The following is a 24,675-nucleotide window of genomic DNA, read 5'->3' as shown; positions in this document are numbered from 1 at the left end:
AATTATGACAGGAGGCACAGCAGCCCTCTGTCTGATGGACAGATGTGTTCATGACGACTTATATATTTACTTTTAATTCATTCACAGTGCGGTATAATGAGACAATAACAGGCTACAGATGCGGACATACACACAGATACACGCACACACATATATGTATATATTTATATAAATATATACAATTTCAGAATCAAACAGAGCACTCTTATAATAACGTAACACTATCAGAGACTGGATATATCCCCCCCCCCCCTCTCTGGTCGCTACAATGAGGGAAATAAATGACGGGCCAAAAGTTTTATTTACAAGTAAGCAGAGGACACCAAACCAACTGAGACCTGTCTGTCCGCTGCATCTACGCACACACTGCACCACACACACCTACACCACACACACACACACACACACACACCTACACCACACACACGCACCTACAGCTCCTAAAGCATATAATCAGGCTACAGCCGTTGTGCATTTTATTATGTGAAGCACTAAATGGTTTTAGAAAAATATCGACTTTGTTTGTAGATATCTACTAAACTAAAGCAAATAAAGAGATTAGGCCTGTAATACTGAGTGATATGATATATATTATACACACTGCTCTGCTTTCTGCACGGACCTCACAGCTGTTCTCACTGTAAACATCGCGTTGCGATGAAAGCAGTTAATAAAATAATATCCAGGGGATGCATGCAGAGCTGTCATTGGCTGAGATAAGTCACGACTCTTTGAAACATCTCTGTTCCCGGAAATGCATCCACGGAGGAGCCGTGGAGGACCCATCAGTGTATCCTCGGTTATAGCTCCTCCAGAGAGCCTCCTCGACGCTCGATGCTCGGTCCTCGATGTGCATTTCGAGAAATGAGATGTCCTTCAACATGGCGCGCTAAAATTCATTTCCGGGTCACTACCGGAGGACCGAGGAGTCGAGGAGGAACATTTGAAGACATGAGAAAGGGCCCAGGACACTATGACTGCATCTTTAGTTTAAAGAACTTTAACTTTTGAACTCAGCCGAGAGCACAGCTTGCCAGGTGACTACGAACAACCAATCACAGCCGGAAGATATCTTGCCTGTCTTCCGTAAACACAAGTCTTCGGTAAAGAAGTTGTTTATTTGTGTGTGTGTGTGTGTGTGTGTGTGTGTGTGTGTGTGTGTGTGTGTGTGTGTGTGTGTGTGTGTGTGTGTGTGTGTGTGTGTGTGTGTGTGTGTGTGTGTGTGTGTGTGTGTGTGTGTGTGTGTGGTGTGTGTGTGTGTGGTGTGTGTGTGTGTGTGTGTGTGTGTGTGTGTGTGTGTGTGTGTGTGTGTGTGTGTGTGTGTGTGTGTGTGTGTGTGTGTGTGTGTGTGTGTGTGTGTGTGTGTGTGTGTGTGTGTGTGTGTGAGAAAGTGCAACTTTGCACGTTGGTAGTATTACACTGCCAAAAGGTCATTTTTCAGGCTCAACACCCGGGGCTTCAAATTCTTCAAGTTCCCCTCATCAAGGCCCATCAACACTTTCTGGGTGAAGTCAAAAGTGTTGGCCAAGTCTTTTGGATAGCTCAGATGCAGGGCAAAGGTCAGTGCAAAAAGCAGGATGAATGCGTCAGCCAGTGTGGGGAGTTCGATAACTCTGTTACCCTCAATGACAACAGCGATCCTTTCTGGGCAGAAGAGCGTGGTGTCTGTTGACCTGGCACTGATCATGAGAAGTCCGACCGCGATGTCCTCTATGTCTGGATCATCAGACTGCTCCACCTGATGACAAGAACAGATAAACGTTACCCATTACCCCAAATTGCCTTGGCTATCTCAGAAATCTGTTTTCTGAAAAATACATCAGTGACATATCACATAAAATAACCTAATGTTTTGTGCATAATGTGGCTTTAACCCTTTAACTGCCAGACCAAGAAAAAAGTTTTGACTGACCCCACAGTTTTGTTTTTATGAGCCTCTACCAACTGGTCGAGCTGGCCTTTTATGGTAAAAGTGCATTTTCAAGAATCATCATATACAGTACAGTATTTGTACGCATCAAACTCAAATAAAACACAAACTGAAATACATTTGTTTCTTTTATGGAAAATGAGCAATATATACAACCAGATATATTCATAAAAGATAATACATTATAATTGTAAGTGTTTTTCATAATAAAAAAAATACTTGCTCATCTTACTGTAGATGCTGAATTGGCCTAACAAGAAACCACTGGCCTAACAGCAAATGTCTATATCCTGTGTTGGCCTAACTTGCTCATCTGTGAGCAACTTTGGGCTGAATGCCATGCATGAAAGGTGCTATATAAATTATTATCACTCTTTCACTCTGAGACTCATAAGGCAGTATTAGATTTAGTAATATTACCATGAATCTAGCCATTTATTTACCATATTTTATTGGAAAACATCTCTGAAACTCTGAAAAAGTCATATTGCTAGTTTACCATAAAAAGCCAATTCCACCGATTGGTTGAGCATATTTTCCAAAAAATAATTACACCCTTGTTAAAACTTTTTTTGTGCATCAAGTTATCTAAATATGTTCAGTCAGTGCTCTGACACTAAAATATGTCAAAATTGATATGGTTACCTTACAAAAGTTGACCAAAAAGAGATTTCTTCAGCAGTGATTTTTAGCATTGCCAACTTCCTCAGTGGAAGCTAGCTGAAGGGCTTTCTATTCGAACCACAGTGACATCTAGAGGTTGTTTTGTGCATAACACGTCAACCAGATTGTAGAGCTGGCTGAATCAGATGGAGTTCAACTTCTTTTTTTAAACAAGATATCAAGACACAAAATGTGCTCTACCAAATGGTGGCGCTGGCAGTTAAAGGGTTAAGGAAACACCTATTAGCATTGCACAACATAATGTTACAGCCCCAGAAACTTCAGCCTCCAAAATAACCAATCAGTTGACATAAATGCTTTCTACAAAAAAAACATTTATAACCTTCATAAGGGTAGGATTTATTTTATCACTGTATTAGACTGTTACTATTCGCTAGTTGTACCTAATAAACTGGCAACTGAATATATATTTACAGTATAATCTCTCCCTACTACACATACAAAAATATGGGGAACACTAGAGATTCTTTTGTATTGAACACTGATGCTGCAGGAAAGAAAGCCCTCTCTTAATTGTATATTTTATTAAATCACGTGAGCCCATTTTTTACACTGAAACCTAAAGAGCTTAATTTCAAATAAATCCTAAAGTAGTTAAGTAAAGGGAGATTATATTCAACATATCCATTGTGTACCTTACAATAATTACAATTCTTATGGCAATATTCAAATCTTGGAACTAGAACCTGAATGGGATGTGAGCAACACAAGAGATAATGTTTGAGTAATATAACCTCAGTGACAGAATCAAGCTTTGATGACACCAGGACAGTTCATACTTTTTCAAACTAAATCTATCATTTATTATAATTTTTTCACTATAAAAATTCAAATAATTGTCTTCCTGCGATAGAGCTCCTGAAACAATGTAACAAGATAAACTATATTTTTTGATGATCTGTCACATACATTCAAAACAGTTATTATGCTGACTTACATGCCACAGCCTCAGAAACGTGGAGTCATCTTCATGCAGATATGCAGGCAGAGCACGGAGGACAGCAGCACGTCGGACATGGACGTCACCTCGCTCCTTGAGTGTGAGAACATATCTTTGTTTTACTTTGGATGCTAAACAGTATAGCCACACAACAATTGATATCACAAGAAAGGGCTCTTCCATGACTGAAGAGATTACCATTTTGACAAAGATAATCCACTCTAGTATGAGAATAAAACACCAAGAGGCATAACCGACTCACCTGGAGGTCATAGGAGGCGAATAGCTGATGCAGAACTTCAGCTGCCTTCTTCCTGAACAGGCTCTGAAGACGGGGGGTATGCCGATCCAACTCAGCATAGAAGTGGTTCTTCAGGTTGAAGTTTGTTATTCTATGAAACTCTGCACAAATCTGCCAAAATATAAAATGACTATTTAATTCACAGTACAATGTATATGTGGACTGAAGGCAGCAGAGATAAACACAAACATAACATGCTAAATCTGAGTAAACATGTCAAAGTTATCAGTGACAAAGGCACACAAAATAATTATATAGTGGTAATAAATACAATATTTTCACCTGTGACTCCATTTTTAAGGCAGGCCAGCGTTCCAGGATCTCTCCAACAGGTAGCTCATCCTTGATGATCTCATTGCGCCGCAGGGCAAAGGTAGTCTGCATTAACTTTTCTATCAAGGGAAGGTTTTTATCACTCCTCGCAACTTCATCTACAATTTCGAGTCTCAATCGCTCAAGGCTTGTACCATCTTCCCCCAGTGGGAAATTAGGCAAGAAATTCACCTCTGCCCTCTTTGGTCTTTTGATGTTAGTGTGGGGAGATTGTTTTTCTGGATTGTTTTTACTCCTCTTCCCAGAATTTACAGCTACCTCATGAAGTCCTGCTCGACTTAACTTAGTGCGGAAGTTCCCCATCTTATACTTCAGACTATTTTTCCAGCCATACCATCCTGTCTGAGATCCTGGCTCTTTTAGACTAGGATGCTTAGTGACAAGTGCTTCTGCCACCATTGAAACGTCCTTATCACCGGGGTATGCCTTGAAGCTATGCATTTTGGCTGCAAGGCTCTCAAGGATGTTGTGCTTTTGACCCCGAGATAGCTTTAAAGTTTTCCCTGTTGTCTGATATGCAAGATTTCCCTCACCAAGTATGTGTTCTACCTCGTAGGAAAAGGTTGGCACTGGAAAAAGAGCAGGCCATCTCTCAGCCCTCTCTGGAGTTATGGCAGGGGGCAATATTATTGTCTCATCTGATGCTGATGCTACTGAACTGGCATCACTCTCAGACCTTATAACTGTCAATACAGCCTTTAATGGAAGCTCCTCAATGTCTACAAGGGAACATAACTGCCCGTCAAAGTCTGGATCTTTGTAGGATAAGCTAAAGTCAAAGTCTAGCTTAAACTTGTCTTTAATCATGGTTTTTAGCTCATCCACTGATTCTGGACATGAAGATAAAGTCATCTTCCTGACTATGTCCTTTGAGGTATGGACATGAAGAAAGTAGTTTTGGGCCGCCATTTCCTATTAATTAAAAGAAGAGAATAAGAGGAACATTCAGTTTGGCAACACAAAAATCAGGCAATGTGTAGAAGAAAAAAAAAATCACTAAGTTATGTTAGTCTTAGGCTTGGCCTGTCATGGTAAGTTGTGTCCCATGTATATCTCCCCACTTCTAAAAACATTTATTCCTCTAAGTCTCTGATCAAAATAAATCTTTTTTGTGTCAACTTTAAATGTCCATCAATATTGTATGCTGTGAGACTTACTGTGTCATTTAACTCCGACATCTGATGCACAGAAAAGTTGTCTGAGGAGGTCAGCTCAAACGACCTTAAATGCTCACTGTACCAGCACTCGTAGTTTCTGCAAAGGAAGGAAACAGAGCTGTTCACAAGCAGGATATGCTCAATCTTGCAGAATTGTGGAAGTCCTCCAGTCTGACCTGCAGACACAAACATTCCATTTGCATACTCTGTGCCATTGATGGCGACCTTTGATGTACTATAAATGTTTTGGCTATCTGTCTTTGTCTCAATGAAGTCTTTTGCCACTTGAGGCAGGGTGGCAACTTGGACAGATGTGACCCTTGAGGCTTGTGTGTGAGGTCTGAAAAATAATGGTGCACTTAAATGATATGCCATCATGTGCTGATGCCTGGTAGCGAGAGTTTTCAAGACATTCTTGAAGTTGTGTGTGTCATGTATCACCTTTTTGAAAAAGCGATGTTTTCCCTCAAACCTCATGGTCCATAGGTGAACAAGAGGCCCAAAACGCCTTGTCAGTTCTGGGTAGTGCTCAACATAATGATGCCTGGGTCGGAGCTTAAAGTCTGGAAAGACCGCTTGAAGACCCTGTCTGTGATCACTTATTTTAGTCTGCATGTACTGGATGGATTCCTCTGTGAAAGATGGAGACAAAACCAGTTGCACAATTTCTTTAAGGTCTAATAATATGGCCCATGCTTCATCTCCTTCAGGGACTTTACTTCCTACCATAAGTGGTAACAACCTCAGCAAAGCAGAATTTTCATGCCCATTGCCACCAATGCTCAGTTTGGTCGCAAAGGTCTTTGGGATTGGGTGTGGTTTATCAAGCCTATCAGAGTGCTGATATGGAAATGTGCGAATTTGTGTGTTTAGGTAGTCAAGAGTGAAATACTTCTGACGAATCATCTCACGGATGCACAAGGCTAACTCAACTGGCACAATACCCTCAAAAAGGTCGTGAAGTATATCTGGTGGGAAACCAGTAATGGGATGGAAATGGTTCAAAGCCTTGCTGAGAACACACTCACCTGTAACACCAAAGTGAGTGGCATTTTGTCCTTGCACAACATTCTGCACATGAAGATCATGGCAGGCCCTCGTTCTCATGGTAAACTCTGCTTCAGAAACGTCACTGGACTGTATCTGCTCTTTAGGGCAGCAACAGAATCTGCAGACATAGTGAGCTCGGAAACACTGAACAAAGCCTGCAAGGCCATGGGCAGCCAAATTATCAGCTGCAACACACAACACAGTGCCCCTGATACACTGACCAACACTTTCAATGAAAATGCCATCCTGCTCGAGAGTGCGCAAGTCTTTCAACAAAGGTGAAAGAACACTTTGATAACCACATGTCTGCAGATCAGGTACCTTGCACAGCAGAGCTAGCTGTATTACATGCAGGCTGGACCGATAACTAGCGGGCAAATTGGCGAGCAACCAGTATACTGCACAAAGCTTGTGGATCTTTCTGGATGTGCCTAAAGGGTTAGCTAGTTCAATGTCATCCACATACAAAATCAGTGACAATTTCATCTCTCCTGCTTCTGACAATAACTGATTTTCTTTGAAATATGTGCCATCTTCATGAGACATGTACATTCCAGGAGGCGATGGTTTGACTTCTTGGATCTTGTTAAGAAGATCAGTATTTTTAAACATTGCTTGAAGCATCTGTAGTATTGGAACATACACTGTTGTGTGTCCACTGGAATCCATATCATACTGCACTGGCATTACCAAAGGGTAGTTACTCCTTACAAATGTTTTCCTTCGCTTAGTTGTGGACAGCTCTGCCCCTTCTGTAGTTGCACTGACAAAAACATTATTTTTCATGATAGATTCTACTAAATCATGAAGAAGGGCATCACTGATCGACTGATCATGCTCTTGAAAAACCCTGATTACAGAGTCCCTCACAAGAGGTTTGGACAAAGAGAATATTTGTGTCAAGTTTTCAACTATGTCCTGTATAGCCATCTCTGATACATGAAGAACACATTGCATTTTCAGAAACAAGGAAGCCAGATTGTCTCTTAATTGAACTCGCAATTCACCAGTATCATCTCTTTCCTCAGGAGGATTACACTCAGGAGCATGAAGCTCAGCAGAAGTCTGAGAGGTACATCCCTCATCAGAATCTACTTGACTGAGCATTGGTTGGCTGTCAGTGTCTGTCAAAACAATCTCATTTTTTAAATCTGAGACAGCACAGTCTGGATGATTCCTACTTTTGTGGGCATTGAAGGAGGAATACACATTAGTACGGTAGTGACAAACTTTGAATGGACAATCCACCATCTCATGCTGTTTTAAATGTGTCCTTAAATGACCAAGAATACTTTTATCATTGAATGCTTCCTTGAACCCACACACAGGACAGATGAATGACACACTTCCCACCTGATTTTCACTAGGCACAACTGTCGGAGTATGCAACCGTGTTAAATGTATTTTCAATGCATTTAATGACTGAAATGTGCAGATACAGTCATCATAGAAACAAGGCAATGGACTTACTGAGGAACAGTTGCTATGATACAAGCGATAATGTTCAAGTAACTGTGCCCTTGTATCAAAGACAGCAGCACAAAGTTTGCATCTCCAAGCCATTGGAAAACGTAACAGTATTCACAGGCACCAACAAAAATCTAACCTAATTTCAGTGTTGCACACTAAATATTCATTCATATTTAGTAACCATGTGGAATAAACATGGATGCGGGAAGGGGCTGCAGCACCCCCATCCCCAAACGCGGCGCACCTACAGTGTAAGCGTGCATGACCACTACACGGTCGGCCTCGGCCACGCTCGGTACGGCTCGGTACGGCTTGGCCGCGTTGGGCCGACTCACTTCATGCTGCGCTTCCATTACAGTTTAGGAACTGGGGTAGTTACTATAGTAACGCAGTGTAGGCGGAGCGACGCTGCATACAACTGCCGTGACGTCATCTTCAATGCGACACAACTCACGAAACACGCAACAATGGAGGATGTGGATACCATCGTTAACTTGTTTCTGTGTCTGTGGTGTTTTATCACAGCAAGAAGGAAGACTTTGTTTCGGAAAAGGCGGCTTATAGCAAGACGTAATAGAGAAGAAGCTCATGGGAGACTTATGGCAATCGTAGAAAGCGGCAGAGACTACTCCAGCACGACTCAACGCTACTCGGTAAGCTAACGTTCGCTAACTAGCAATGTGTTTCACGCTCACTATACGACCAAAGTGTTTCAAGTATTTAATTAATTGTAGCTACCACTTTTACGTATTAAAATATGTATGCTTTTGTTTGTGTATTTCAGACGTTAGGTCGCCGCCGCAGACCATGTGTTTGGATGCTCGACCGAGCTACCGAGTGGTGGGGTGTGATTGTTCCATCTTTCACACACACTCAGTGGGTGGAAAACTTTAGGATGTCTGAGGACACATACACCTACCTGTGCAACAAACTGCGGCCAGCGATGGAGAGACAGGACACATCATTCCGCAAGTGTATACCTCTAAAGAAGAGGGTGGCCATCGCACTGTGGAAGCTTGCGACCGGCTCAGAGTACAGAAGCATTGGACATCTTTTCGGAGTGAGCAACACAACTGTGTGCCGGTGTGTGCACGACTTCTGTGCTGCTGCAGAGATGTTGTTAGTACCGGAACTAATTCGTTCACCAGACCGGGAGAAGTTTGCAGAAATGGCCGACTACAATGAGAAGAGGTGGGGGCTCCCACAGTGTGTAGGTGCTATTGATGGATCACACATACCCATCTTGGCACCACAGGAATACCACTGTGACTATTTCAACCGTAAAGGCTGGCACTCCATCATCCTTCAAGGAGTTGTTGATGGTAAGGGACATTTCTGGAATGTGTTTGCAGGAATGCCTGGGAGCATGCATGATGCTCGGGTTTTGAGGCTGTCCTCATTGTGGGAGTTGGCCAGTCGTGGCAACTACTTTCCACCTTGCACCAGGAACATTGGTGGGGTGAATGCTGGCTATTACATCCTGGGAGACAATGCCTATCCCTTGCAAAACTGGCTCATGAAAACGTTCCCTGACAATAGACAGCTGACAGCAGAACATGTGATCTACAACAAGGGCATTTGCAGAGCACGGGTAGTGGTCGAAAACGCATTTGGTAGACTGAAGGGAAGGTGGCGTTGCCTCATGAAAAGAAATGACTGTGATGTGAAACTTGTGAAATCTATGGTGCTGACATGCTGTGCTCTGCATAACCTCTGCGAGAGTCATGACGAGGCCTATGATGATGAATGGGATGCACCAGCAGCAGCAGCAGAGCCTGGGGTAGCAGTGGCACAAGGTGCAGAGGAGGGGGGCACTGACATAAGAGAGGGTTTGATGCGCTACCTGAATAGCAATTGAAAGATTGTGGGCCATTTAAGGGTAGTGACATTTTGTTTTGTGTTTATTATTACTACATTGTGTTGAACATAAATAAATCTTTTTTTCTCTTTCACATACATGTGTTTGTCAAATGATTTAAACCAAAAAATGTTATCAGAATTGACTATTTAGTAAATATTTGAATTTCAAGTACCAGTAAGTACTGCCACATAATAAGAACATTTGAGCAAATATCAGATCCTGAAAAGAAAATCTCTAATAAATTAAGCAAATATCCAAGTAAACTATAAACAAATACAAATGATCTCTTATCATCCTCTTTCTGTTTTTTTTTCGAAATACCCCCTTCCAGTTTATTTATAAAAGGTAGTCTTTGACTTTAATGTGTCATCAGTTACCAAACAATGTTTTAGAGGAGGACCTCAAGCTAGCAAACTATTTCTTGCTTTAAATCTATTCTTCAAATTCACTTTTTATCTTATGGGCTTTTTCCTAACTGGTGTTTCTTATTGCTTTATAAATTCATGTACAATGTTAGATCCACAAATGTTATTAGTAGCCTATTTTTATTATTATTTAGAACAAATATAGGCCTATAACTTCTGCCTCAAAATTATGTGCATCTGAATTTTTTTTAAACGTTGGACTACGACACAATTCTCAGTGTTTTTGTTCTGCTGATTTAAAGCCCTTTAATGAAACGTGTACATTTCATTTCAGTTTATGATTGGATTACAAAATTGTGTGTGAGTGGCAACCCAGTGACTTTGTTTACATGGTCACGAAAATCAGTTGGTTAATCAGATTATGGCAGGAAATCAGATGATGCATTTGTCAACAAGAGATAAGATGAGAAGTACTTTATTGAATCATAAAAAAGCCATGGCATTGTACAAAATAAAAAAATGTGTTGCTGCAGCATAAAAAGGCAAGGCATTGTACAAAATAAAAAAATGTGTTGCTGCAGCATAAAAAGGCATGGCATTATAAAAACAAAAAAGAAAGATAAGACATGTACAAGAAACTACTGTGGCAATTACAGAGGTGGTTCGTCTTCATGAAGAGACGGGCCTCGTCGGCTGTCCACAACCTGGCCAAGAGTGTGCAGGAAGGCTAGGTTAAATGCCTGAGTTTGAGCGTTCTCCTCCCTTCTCAAGGCCATTTCCTCCTCCCTTGCCCGGGCAGTAGCCTCCATGGTCAGCTGCCAGTGCCGATCCACCTGGGCCAGGTTCCGTACATGGTGCCGTTCCTCCTGTGCCAAGTGCTCGTCTCCTCCTCGTTTCCTCTTGCCTGTATGATGATAAGATAATTATAGCAATAAGAATTAGCAATAACAATGAAAAACACAGGACAGGTACAGGTCACACAAGGATATAAGAATAAAATGTATAAGCAGAACGACAGTAAGGATGAACTAAAGACAGTTATGCCCTAGATGTTTACAATGATTGTGAAAGTGAATTACATTATGTCCAGCCTGTTGATAATAGGATGTCACACACAATTGTACTAGCTGCTTACTAGCTAGTTACTTGTAACAGAGCACTTCCACACAGTGGTATAGCTTATTTTACTTACTGACGATGGATGATCTAAAGTTTAAAAAAAAGTCACAATTGCAGTCGTTTTGCCATGCCTATTTCTTACCTAGAACCACACGCTGCGGTGTCGCGATGGCACTCGGCGTTGGTGGTTGAGTTGGTGTCGGGTGTTCGGTTGGGGCTGGTGTCTGGGGTCGAGTTGGGGTCCCTTCTGGATTTGACGATGACGAGGACGGATCACCCATTGTTCGGTACTGTTCCTCCTCACTAGAGACAATGGCATCATCTAGAACAGCAACATGACTTGTTAATTCCACAAACTACTGCAGCACAATACTAAATAGCAACAACAACAACTGTAGAAAAGAAAAACTGAACGTAAACAATGGCACATGTGGTGGTAGCAAACAATAGCTCTAGCTAATGCTATCTGCCTTAGCTAGCTATGTAGCTCTTCGGGGATCCATACAAGCATGGGTTGTATAACTTAAATGTAAGGATAAAATAGACTTGTTTGTTAGAAGTGAGCTTTATAATAGATAGGGACACAACGTTTTCAAGCAAATAACAGAGCGTTAGCAAAGACTTACCATGCAGAGACTCCAGCAACGCGGTTGCAGAGTCCAGGCCTCCCTCCCTCCCTCCCAACGCTGGACGGTCTACTGCCATAAATATCGTTCATCAGGTCGAACCACTTCCAGCTTCTCCTATCTGAACCACTCCGGCCGTTGTAGTCGTTGACGGCTCGATACTCACTCTTCAGCTTTTTCAGTTTGTCCCTACACTGCTGGAAAGTCCTTGCGTATCCGCGTACGGACAACAGTGCAGAGACCTCCTGGAAAACTTTGAGGTTGCGAGTTGTGCCGTCGAGCTCCCGCTGTATTTTGTCATCTGCTATCAGATGGAGGAACGTCGTAACCTCGTCAACGGACCACGGTGTGCTTTTCTTTGCCATTTCTAGCTTCTCTGTTTTCAAAAATGCTGCAAGCGTCACATTATATGCGACGCTAGGGATGATCAACTCGCGCGAGAATTGTGACGATTCTCTCTGACCAATCAGCAGTCCGCCCAGTTGTTGGCCCGCTAGTGTGGCCTCGATAGAACCACAATTTTCTCGGGCCAGAAAAGAGGTGAAAAAGTGGCCCCGGGCCGGGCCGGGCCGGCACTAGGCCTAGTGGAAGCGCAACCAAAAAAGGGCACGGCACGACCGGGCACGCTTAAAGCGAGCTCCGCGCTGTAGTGGAACTGCGCCATAAGTGTTCTGCTTCCTGGTACTCAAGGAAGCTCTCCTGTACCACACCATCATAATAGTACCTTACCACAAGGGACATCTGCTCCTTTTTGCTGGCATCTTTTGTCTCATCAGCCATAATGGAAAAATGCTCACTGGCTTTAACTTCATTTATAATTCCCTCCTGCATCATTCCTGCCAAACATTCTAATATCTCATTTTGAATTATTTGACTTGTGTACTTTGCATTTCTGGGCCCCTGTGACAATCTTTTTTTAATAAATGGATCATGGTCACTCACAAGATTCAATATCTCAAGGAAATGTCCTCTGTTTTCTGATGTTTCAGTTTCATCATGTCCACGTTGTGCGATATTCTGAGTAGCTGTGAGCAGCAAAACTTCAAGGTTTTGATGTATTTTTGATTTTCCAGTACTTGTTTTTGATTTTCAGCTCCCATCATTCCCAGGACAGATGTGTTTGTTTCAGCCATTCTTTTGTGTTCACCCCATGAGATCATTGCATTAATATGTGTCTCTGACTTAGCATGTACATTAAACCCACTATCCCTAAAAGTGGCCTTTTTCCAATTGGAATATCCACTGTCAGATGCATAAACAGTCTTTGGGGCATTTGTAGGGGCAAAATGTCTGCATGCAAAGCAATATGCTGCATCCTTAGATTGGGAATATTCCAGCCAGGTATGCTCTTTACACCACTCACTGCGGAACGATCTTCTTGCCCCTCCTTGTAGGGTTTTCGGAAAGGCTGAAAGATGTGGCTGCATTGGTCCATCGGTTTTATATTTTGATACATCTAAAATGAGAGAAAATAAGCAATTAGGGCCATTCATTTACTACTGTATCAGTACTTACTAAACAATTCAACTGTCCTATACTCGAATCCATTCGCCCACTCACAGTCTAGTGTGAGGGACCTTGCATTAACTTCAACATACTATAGTGTGCCTATGTTACTGGCCTCAGGCCTAGGGGTACCTGGGCCAGCAGCAGACTCTACCTCTGTATATTACAAACACACAATGCAGAAATGTTAGCTGTTTGTAGCTCAACTGCAGGATTTAATCTTATTTGGAAACAATCCACAACAAAAGCATTTATCTATGCTCATTTCTATTAGACAACAGCATTTACATTATACACCAAGCAACACGTGTCTACGTAGTACTGTTTCACCTGAGCGTTACATTGCACATAACTATACATAACTGCCTAAAACAACGATTAGACATATCACACTCAATCACAACACTTATACCCCTTATACTGGGACACTATGGTGTCATTTGAAGGACTTAGAACCCACCTGTGCAGTGCAGTGCAGTGCAGTGCAAGGCGTGGCGTGGCGTGGCGTGAATAGTAAAATTAAAAGCAGTAAGAGTTGCAGCGGACCTGCAGGTTTCTGGGAGTTTGTTCCAGATATTTGGTGCATAATAACTGAATGCTGCTTTACCATGTTTAGTTCTGACTCTGGGGACAGAAAGCTGACCAGTCCCTGAAGACCTGAGAGTTATGGATGGTTCATAATTTAGCAGTAGGTCAGACATGTATTTTGGGCCTAAACCATTCAAAGCTTTATAAACCAGCAGCAGTATTTTGAAATCTATTCTTTGACACACAGGAAGCCAGTGTAAGGACTTCAGAACAGGAGTGATGTGATCCACTTTCTTAGTGTTAGTGAGGACTCGAGCAGCGGCGTTCTGAATTAGCTGAAGCTTTCTAATAGATTTTTTAGTGAGACCTGTAAAGACACCATTGCAGTAGTCGAGTCTACTGACGATAAAAGCATGGACAAGTTTTTCCAAATCCTGATGTGACATTAGTCTTTTAATCCTAGATATGTTCTTTAGGTGATAGTAGGCTGATTTAGTAACTGTTTTAATGTGACTGTTGAAACTCAGGTCAGAGTCCATGACTACACCTAGATTTCTGGCTTTATCTGTTGTTTTGAACATTGCAGACTGAAGCTCAGCGCTAACTTTTATACGTTCTGCCTTGGCTCCAAAAACCATTACCTCAGTTTTATCTTTGTTTAATTGGAGAAAGTTCTGACACATCCAGTCATTGATTTGTTCAATGCACTTACTCAGTGTTTGAATTGGAGCATAATCTCCTGGTGAAATTGTTACGTAAATGTGTGTGTCATCCGCATAGCTATGGTAACTTATTTTGTTGTTTTTCATTATCTGAGCCAGTGGTAGCATGTAGATGTTAAAGAGAAGAGGCCCCAAGATGGAGCCTTGAGGTACCCCACATGTCATATTTGTCAACTCAGATGTGTATTTACCTATAGAAACAAAGTTTTTTCTGTCCTTTAAGTAGGACTCAAACCAATTTAGAACTGTTGCCGAAAGTCCCACCCAGTTTTCTAGTCGGTCTAGTAATATGTTGTGGTCAACAGTGTCAAACGCAGCACTGAGATCTAATAATACTAACACTGAAGTTCTGCCACTGTCTGTGTTTAAGTGGATGTCATTGAAGACCTTTACAAGAGCAGTCTCAGTGCTGACTGGAACACATCCAAAGAGTTATTTAAATGCAAGTAGTTACTCAACTGTTGAAAAACTACTTTTTCAATGATTTTACCTAGAAATGGCAGGTTTGATATGGGCCTGTAGTTGTTCATTACTGAAGCATCTAGATTATTCTTTTTTAAGAGCGGTTTAATGACTGCAGTTTTCAGGGACTCTGGAAAAATACCTGAGTGAAGAGATGTGTTTACTATATGAAGTAGATCTGAGGCCATGCAATGAAAAACATCTTTGAAAAATCCTGTTGGAATAATATCAAGGCAGCAGGAGGAGGATTTCAGAAGTTGAATAATGTCCTCTAAGTTTTTATCATTAATCTGATGGAATTGTGTCATAGTGTTTGAATTGATATTAGGTGGACATAGGGACAACACATTTGCTGTACCTGATGCAGAGGCACTGACTGCTTGTCTAATTTTCTGAATTTTGTCAGTGAAGAAGGAGGCAAAATCATTGCATGCCCTGGTGGATAGAAATTCAGAGGCTACTGACACTGGGGGGTTAGTTAGTCTGTAGACGGTAGCAAACAAGGCACGTGCATTGTTTTTGTTTTTGGTAATGATGTCAGAGAAGAAAGACTGTCGTGCGTTTTTCAATTCCAAATTATAAAGGCCAAGTCTCTCTTTATAGATTTCAAAGTGAACCTGGAGATTTGTTTTTCGCCACCTACGTTCAGCTTTTCGACACTCTCTTTTTTCTGTTCTCACAGTCATGGCCTTTCTCCATGGAGATATTTTCTTGCCAATCACTTCCTTTACCTTAGTTGGAGCAATGGTATCTATAACATTTTTAATTTTTGAATTAAAATGATCTACTAGCTCATTTACTGAGATGTTAGCAGGGGCAAGTGTGGATGAAAAATTATGAGTAAACATTTCCCTAGTATTTTCAGTTAAATATCGCTTTGTGGTTACCTCTTTCTGAACATTTTTGTGAACAGAAATAGAGCTCTCAAAGAAAACACAGGAATGATCAGAGAGTGCAACATCAGTCACCACAACCTTTGAGATATTCAGACCCTTTGAGATAATTAAGTGCAGAGTGTGCCCCTTATTGTGCGTGGGCTCCGCCACATGCTGAGTCAGTCCATAGTTATCAAGAACACAAAACAGTTCTTTAGCCCCTCTGTCCTGGGGGTTGTCAACATGGATGTTAAAATCACCAACAATGACTAGACGGTCAAAGTCAATACACACTACAGACAGCAGTTAAGTAAAATCATCAAAAAAGCTTGCACAGTATTTGGGTGGTCTATAGATATTTAGGAACAGAGCTCGAGAGGAGCATTTCAGCTGAAGGGCCACATATTCAAAAGAAGCAAAGTCCCCATAAGATGTCTTCCTGCATTGAATGGAATCATTGAACAAAATAGCAACTCCACCCCCTTTCTTATGCATTCTTTCCTGACTCATAAAACTAAAGTTGGGAGGGGTTGATTCGATAAGAACAGCTGCACTGTTATTTTGTTCAATCCAAGTTTCCGTTAAAAATAGGGATGTCCCGATCACCTTTTTTTGCTCCCGATCCGATTCCGATCATTTGATTTTGACAATCTGCCGATACCGATTTTTCCCGATCCGATCTTTATGCAATGCATTAAGAGGAAAAAAAAGGTAACAGATAACGGCTGGTCATCCAACGCGATGAATTCAGCTATCTTGGCTGTTCTGGGGTAGTTTCTCTTTCCTTTTAAAAGTCTCTGAAAGTGTCGGTTGTTTCAGTGCCGTTACCTGAGTGGCCGCTGTGTACTCGTCGTGTTGTTGTTGGTGGTGTTTGTATTAGATTGGTCATGTTGAACGTAGCTCTGTTCTTTCCACCACGCGGAACCTCCGCCTTGCAAACATTGCATCTGGCTGTTACACTGCCTTCGCTTTCAATTTTATAATACTTCCAAACTTCTGACATTTTCTCTGTCCCGACTCCCGAGTCACCAGCTGAACGTAGCCTCTTGTTAGCTTACTGCTACTATTAGACACTGCGCCCACTCTGTTGCCAGATTTGAGAGAAATAAGCAACCAGGTCTATGAAAACAAGCCCAAAAGAAGCAACACATACATGATGTTGTGTAATTTTAACCCAAAACTAAGGCCTCAGGATGACTTTAAGACGTGAACATGGTCATTTTTGTTTTGTAACATTAAATAAAATGTATACAAATATTTTATAAAAAAAAATAAATAAATAAATAAAAAATTCCGATCCCCGATTTTTTTCTCCCGATCCCCGATCACGTGAAAATCACGTGATCGGCTCCGATCCCCGATCACGTGATCGGATCGGGACATCCCTAGTTAAAAACATAAAATCGAGATTGTGCTCAGTGATAAAATCATTGATTAAAAATGTTTTTCCTGCCAAAGACCTGACATTTAATAAAGCTAGTTTAAGTTTGTTAAATACACTATCGGTAAGCTGATTCACCGCTCTTAATCTATTACCTATCAACACAGATATCGGCAAAGTTACTGGCAGGCAGGGCCCCGGCATGTCCTGGAAAGAGTTGAGAGTGCCATACGCCCTTGAGCCTGGACCCAGCACATATCAGTAAGAGTTTGTTGCGTTTTGTACACACACATCCTTATCAGGCTTCGGAGACTGCAGATGCTTTCTTGAAGGGAGGGGAGGTGGTTGACGTAGGCACGGTGATGAAGACGGGGGAGATGGTGCACGTCTCTGCTTCTGTGATTTTGGTGGGCGTTGTGGAAGGGCGGGGGTAAAGGACATGCTGCCAGGGGGGGAGGTGGTTGACGTAGGCTTGTCTTCGGTGATTTTGGTGGGCGTCTTTGAGGGGCGGGGGTAAAGGACATGCTGCCAACCCTGCGTATCGCCTTCATGCGGTCATCGAACTCCAGGGGGGAGGGCGAGGGTGAAAGGGTGAGCGGAGAGTAGAGAGAGCTGGGGGATGAATGAAGAGTATCCTCAAAGGCGTTGACAGGGGGGGTGACGGGCAGTGGAGACTCCTCCATTTGTGTCATAGGTCTCCCATAATCAGAGCATTCCTCAGGCGGGTGCAGTGATACTTCTTCAGGGTTTTCTGCGCGATGTGTTGTGTCTTTCTCCTGTTTTGATTCCTCTTGCCGCTTGTCCTTGGCAGAGGGAACAGATTGATGACGCAAGCAGTTGAATATGTTAGAGATAAACAATTTCACTCCTGACTTGTTCAGGCAAACTCCATCTGCCTTAAAAAAAAGTTAAAATTGTCAATAAAATGGACAGAATGGTCAGTGCAGGCAGTTGAAAGCCACGTGTTCAATGCAAACAGTCTGCTGAATCTCTCCACTCCTCTTCTGACTGGCGGTAGAGGGCCACTGAGGAACACCTCCGCATTTAGAGAGCTGACAGTTTCCAACAGACATTTAAAGTCTTCTTTCAGCGCTTCTGACTGTTGTTTCACAACATCATTTGTTCCAATATGTAGTACCACATTTTTCACAGTCGGATGTTCAGCCCCAATATGCAGGATCTTCTCAGCCAAGTCGGAGACCATATCCTTGGGAAAACAGAGTACTTTGGTGTTGTTCTTACTACACAGACCTTTTACATCTCTTACAGCAGAGTCACCCACAATCAGAGTTTCAGGCCCAGTCGTTAGCTTTCCCTCTAGCCTTTTACTTTTGGAGTAGCTATTGGTCCTTACCCTGCTGTGTGAAGAGGACAGGTTATCCAGGTCATCAGAAAGAGATCTCCGGTTCTCGGTCAGCGGAGCGTATCTGTTCTGGATTGGCACACTTGGTGGTTTAGGAGGATTGTTTGTAGTTCTCCCTTTAGCAGCTGTCCACGGCTGTTTCCTAGTATGAATAGGGGTTGAAGAGGCACTCTTCCTGGGTGATAACAATGCAGGCCAGCCGGTCGCATCACAGATTTCAGAGCGCTGGGCTCTGCCTGTTATTCGTCCTCCCAGATCCCATGGAAATGATTTACTCTTAGGCTTTGCACCCAGAGAGTTCCAGGGAGGACTACCACTTGTAGATTTATTACCCGGTACACAGCCCTCCTGTTCCTTGGAAACCTTGTAGCTGCTAACTAGCTGTGAGTTAGCATACCCTTTTCCATTATTTTGCAACACTGGTAAAGTGGTGTTATTCCCACAACATAGTCCATTCACTTCCACGTTAACTTCCAACCGTTGCATTTTCATTTCCAACACAGCCATCTTCTGTAGAAGTTTGTGGAAGTCATCTGTAGAGAACGGAGGCATTTTGCTACCAACTAGCTTAAGCTAAATAGCATGCAGTAGCCTACCAGGCTTTAGCTGTTGCTAGGCCACGCTACTGTAAGACTGAGGTCGTCGTAAAAATGTTGAAATATGGCTGAAACCCTCCGTCTATTTACGAAGAATAACTGTCCCAGTGATAAGTTAATGTCCAGGAGCCGCTGCTCGAAGTTTTCAGAGAATAAGAATAGGAAAATCAGCATAAAGAGTAAGCAGAGGCAAGAGCAAGCAGAAAAGCGTCTGCACTGTAAGAAAGATAACACTTTTTTTTTAGTTTGTAGCTCAACTGCAGGATTTAATCTGCAGGTTTCTGCCCTTGCAGGGTTCTAGATCCTCCCGAGTGGTATCGCCCTCTAGTGATCAGTCCGCCACACAGTTGCAATGTAATACAGTTTAATTACTTCTAAAGAGACATCAACAATAAAAAATATGGGGGTGACACTTTTTTAACTTAACTTATTTTTTTAACAATGAACTGGTTTAACCCTTTACACTCTCCCCTGCTTTTTTTTTTTGAATGTCTCCTGACATTTTACCAAATCTGAAAAAGTACAAGTGCAGTCTATTATATGTCAATATGCCTGTGTGAAGCAGTTGTAGATGTAAGGGTGTGAATGTGTGAAGTATGGAAGGGGAACAGCACTGAGTTGACTTGGGAGAGGGTACAGATGGAGCCTCTTATTTTGGACTCCAGCATACAGCTTCCTGCCGACTGCCAGCCAGTTGCCAGCCAGTTGCCTGCCAAAGACCAGTATTCAGGAATGTTAGGCCCTCCCACTATTCTCCAATTTCAGGGTTTAACCAGGAGATGGCGCTATATATTAAATAACTAAGACTTAGTTTTTCACAATAGAAAATGCAGATATTATATAAAAAACTAAAGTTAAAATCTTGTTTTTAATGCCCCAAGAGCAATAACATCTTGTCACAAGCTTTTTGGAAGAAAAAGACTGACTCAAGAGACCTGTAGTTGACTAATTACAGGCCTCAATAAAGTTCTGCCATTGGTTGTGAAAAACAACGGTGGACATAGTGGAAAGTGAAATTGACATTGTCGAATTTAATAAAAATACAAAATAATGTATCTGTGTACGTGTTTTACTATGTGATCTGCACTTATCAAACATCTAATTAAGGCGAGACACCCCAGGTGAATAGGGTATTTTTAACTTAAAGATATCAGCTAAATATTTCTCCAGTTAATTACTTACAATAAGGCAATTGTTTTTTGTATTACAAGTTTTCTGAAATAGCATGTTTAAATATCCAAATGAACCATTATCTCATGAAATATGCGCATATTTTAACACATTTCAGGAACCGAAATCTGAACTTTGGATAAAGCCAGGATCAAAATTATTGTTTCATTTTGTAGTCATATTAGTATCTAAGGCTTTTACAGAAGGGATTTTGGATATCTCTTTGTATCACTCCATAAATCAGAAAATACTGTCAACAGCCCTAAAATATCAATTTTCACCATGTTTTTAGGTATAAAATGTTATATAATTCAGGCTATGAATTATATATGACCAAACCCTTCTGTAAAAGCCTTCATAATATTGATAGGAATATAACTGGACGGTTTGGTGTATGTAACTGCTGAGTGATTCTACAATTTAGGGTACATTCCATGTCCATTGATGTCCATTGATGATAATTATAATTATTCTAACTATTTTCTTCAAAAATATCATATTTTGCCTATTATTGGAAAGCATGTTATAATATCACACAAACATTATGTGCATCCTATGCTTTATTTAGCTTGAAATGTGTCATGATGTTCTTAAATTGTCAGTTTTTGCTATGTCCGTTTTTCAGTTGAGGGTGTCTTGGATTCAAAATAATGAATAAAAACCATTAAAGTAAATTTAAAAAATGATTCATTTATTTCAAAAGTCTAAATACTAAAGAATAATAACATATTTTTAATTGATTTCCCCCTTTAAATAATTTAAATATCTTAATATATGAATGTCCGCAAAAGTTCTGTCAACTATGTTACTAACAGAACTTCCCCCTTTAACTCAAAAATTGTTTGTCCCAATACCATGTCACCAGCATCACATGATGCCATGTTCCTCTTTGGCAGACATTTTGAACACACTGTGGTGATTGTCCTCTACATTTTTACAATATTTTATGTATAATAGCACATGGTCAATTAATATACTCATTGACAATCAACAATGTTACGTACATTGTTATGGTTTACAATTGTTTAATGATTTTAATTCAATTATATGTGCAAATGTGATGTTAACCTGTTCAAGAAAATGACATGTGGTCATCCAGGCAAGGCCTACCATTGAAATGATGGGTCAAAATAGGGAAATTGTCAACTAGGTTACCTGTCAACTGAGTTACCCAGTACTGTAATAACTGTAGTAACTTAGTTGACAGGTAACCTAGTTGACAATTTGTACGACATGTAGACGTCATTACACATCATTATCAATGGAATTTTGCACTTCTGCCTTGAAATTAACATAGTGCTGATGGTTAATAATGTGTCCAGTCAACTATGTTATTTGCGTCAAATGTTTGACTTTCATTGTCAACTATGTTGCACCTCATTTTTTCAAATTTAAAATATCTAAAATAGTGCTTCTGATATCCTTTATAGTATAATGTATATCTACACAGGTTGGAGTTTTACATGACATCTCTTAAAACTATCAAAATGACCTGTATGGTAGTTTTATAATACAAAATATCCCTAAACTTAATGACAGTGCTGAACATATCACATGAAAAAACAAAACTTTAATACAATTATTTTTTAAACTTTAAAAAATCTTTGGATATATGGTAGAATAGACTCAAGAGCCTTTCAAATTTGATTTTACTTGAAGTGCAGGACTTAATCAAATGATTGTAATGACATCAAGTTTGTCCGTAACATAGTTGACAAACTGAGTAGTGAAAACATCCTTTCCCTTAAAATAAAAAAATATATAAAAATGTTTAAGCTTTGCAACTAGTGGATATGTTACACTGAGGAATATACTAACTTGAACCACTGATTGTTCTATCTATACATTTTATTTGGCATTAGTAAATAATTATGCACATTTACAGATATTTTACATGATATGAGTGATAACACGTGTTATAAGGGCTATTTCGCACAATAGGTGTGCCTTGAGATTTTTACTTGTCCTTTGGTGTGCCTTGGGCACAAAAAGTTTGGGAACCACTGCTGTAGAGAAATGTAAACGTTCACCATCCCCCACCCGCCTACTGTATGTTGCTTTTTGACATGTAAATGAGTAACTACCCCCCTCTGAGTGAATACCTGTTGTACCTGTCCGGGGCTAAGCCCATAGGACGATGCTCTGATGTCATCACCCTCGCACATTGGTCATATGTTTACAAAAAACGATGTTAACACTTTCTCGTTCTTAATATATGCTATATTTAGGGTCGATATGTGTTGAATTTACTTTAAAATAGCAGATCACTGTGATTCACTTCTCCGCGGCTCCTCCGTGCAGAGAGGCCCCCCCCCGTTGACAATTCACGAGCGTCTAACTCTCTCCCCCCTGTGAAGAGATATCACAGGGGGGGGTTGGGACACACACATTCCGATGGCCAATTCGTTTTAAACAAAGAGTGGGGTGGGGGCTGGTGAACGGTATGGTCAATGTTTGTAAACACTGTGACATTTTGACTTTATTTGATCATTTCAGTTAAAAACTAACGCTCATATTTCATATTACTGTTTTGCCTGGCTGGACCTGTAATTTACAGGAAAGGAGTGCACGCTACTAAAGAGACACGCTACCATGGAAACCAAACAATGGTGTTGCTGTATTGAAGTCCGAGTGGAAACAGTCATATTTGGAGCGTTATGTTAGAATGAAACAGCGAGGTCGTGACTCACAAAAAAAAAGTGTTACTTCACTAACTGTAAGCTTGTCACTCAGAGTAACCTACAGTTAACTTAACTGTTGGAAAAGAAAGATCAGAGTTAGGAGTGTGAACACACAGCTGAGAGCTGCCGTTTCATTCTGACTGTTTAAAAAACGGTAACAACGGACTATTTTTCTTAGCGGATGCATGTAAATTTAAATCAATACATAGAACTATGTTTTAAATCAATAAAAATATTTTCTAAATCCATAAAAGCATTTTAATTAATATTGGGAGTCATGTCGTTACTTTGTTGAGAATGTGGCCATGTAATAAGCGGGATAATTTGCAGCGACTTGGTCATTATGGGGAAAAATAACACCCAGGGATCAGTAATTTTTAGTGAATTACTGAGTTTAGGCACGTTAATAACATTTTAATGAAGTTGAATACAGTATATTCATATTTGTCAGTGATTTCATGTCAATTCGGCGAACATAAACGATTAAATTAGGATTAAAAATCGAGAGCCGGCTGCTGTTCGTTACGGTAACCCAACTAGGACACTTGACATATGCGGCTTTCACACCAGCGCTTTTCCCTTTCTAGCTCCTAGCGAGAGCTTTTCTGGTTCAGCTCCGGTTTCCCTTTTCAGCTCCCGCTCTGTTCACACCGCCCAGAGCTGCCGAGAGATTTTCTCCCACAACAACAACGGGCCGGGGACTGCGTCGGGTCGACGATCGTGTTGCTTTTAATCATACGAAGCCAGATTAAATTAAATAACGACTTCTCCAACCTTATACTTTTCTCCAGAGTGCCGTGGTTGCAGCGGCATTTACCGACCGCTGCAGTGCTGGCTGCTCTTCAACGGGAGTTTATTCTCCCGTTAGCTCACACGGCTCTAAAGTATTCACTGTCTGACTGTCACACAAGCAGCTGATACATATCCCCAGTTCCCCTTAAGTGAATGTGTGTCAGTCTGAATTGACGCTGTTTGGCATCACAACGCTGTTATGAAAGTTTCTCTGGTATAACATGGGTGATTTTAGCATAGCAACCGAAGCTAAACTGACTACTTGCTAAGCCGTTTTCTACAGGCACATTTTACCGGCGTATTTTTCATTATGATTCTACTTCTGATAGTCGGACATGACAACCTGTACAGCCCATGTATTAATTCCATCCGATAGCTGCTATAATAACAAACAAAACGTCTGCCTGCTCTCCACAATGATCAATAACAGCGAACGGATGGTCAAAGTAAGGTTTCCTGCACGCCTCGACGTAAGCGACGCCGCGTCATAGCTCCAAAGCTCTTGCCTCTGGACCGACAACTTTTTGGAGCTGGAAGTGAACCGCATTCCGGAGCTATGACGCGCCGCCGCTGCGGTGTGAACAGGAAAAACCGGCGCTTTTCAGGCTCTAGCTCCCAGCAGGAGCTGGAAAAGCGCCGGTGTGAAAGGGGCAACAGTGGCTTTTGGCAAAGCACACAAAGAAAACAAAAAAAACCGAGAGAGATGAGTTATTGTTATTACAACGTGACTTCACTATTATTTAACAACTATTTTTATTGGGTT

General features: G+C 41.2%; 1 protein-coding gene across 1 annotated transcript; it reads left to right on the top strand.

The window, feature by feature from the left end:
• The first annotated feature begins 8,275 nt into the window (after positions 1 to 8,275).
• LOC117481195 (protein ANTAGONIST OF LIKE HETEROCHROMATIN PROTEIN 1-like) lies at positions 8,276 to 9,593 on the top strand. The gene is made up of 3 exons (XM_034128796.1): positions 8,276 to 8,518; positions 8,650 to 9,456; positions 9,588 to 9,593. Exons 1-3 carry the CDS (start codon positions 8,333 to 8,335, stop codon positions 9,591 to 9,593), a joined length of 999 nt encoding a protein of 332 aa, XP_033984687.1. The 5' UTR covers positions 8,276 to 8,332.
• The last annotated feature ends 15,082 nt before the right edge of the window (positions 9,594 to 24,675 follow it).

This window comes from Trematomus bernacchii, unplaced genomic scaffold (assembly GCF_902827165.1).
Source record: "Trematomus bernacchii unplaced genomic scaffold, fTreBer1.1, whole genome shotgun sequence".
NCBI lineage: Eukaryota > Metazoa > Chordata > Actinopteri > Perciformes > Nototheniidae > Trematomus > Trematomus bernacchii.
This window is presented reverse-complemented; position numbering and strand designations above follow the sequence as displayed.

Bases quoted from the DNA above. Each gene is read 5' to 3' on its own strand.
- LOC117481195 (XM_034128796.1), top strand. From the start codon at position 8,333: ATGGAGGATGTGGATACCATCGTTAACTTGTTTCTGTGTCTGTGGTGT. The intron at 8,519-8,649 runs GTAAGCTAACGT...TGTGTATTTCAG, and splicing joins GCACGACTCAACGCTACTCG to ACGTTAGGTCGCCGCCGCAG.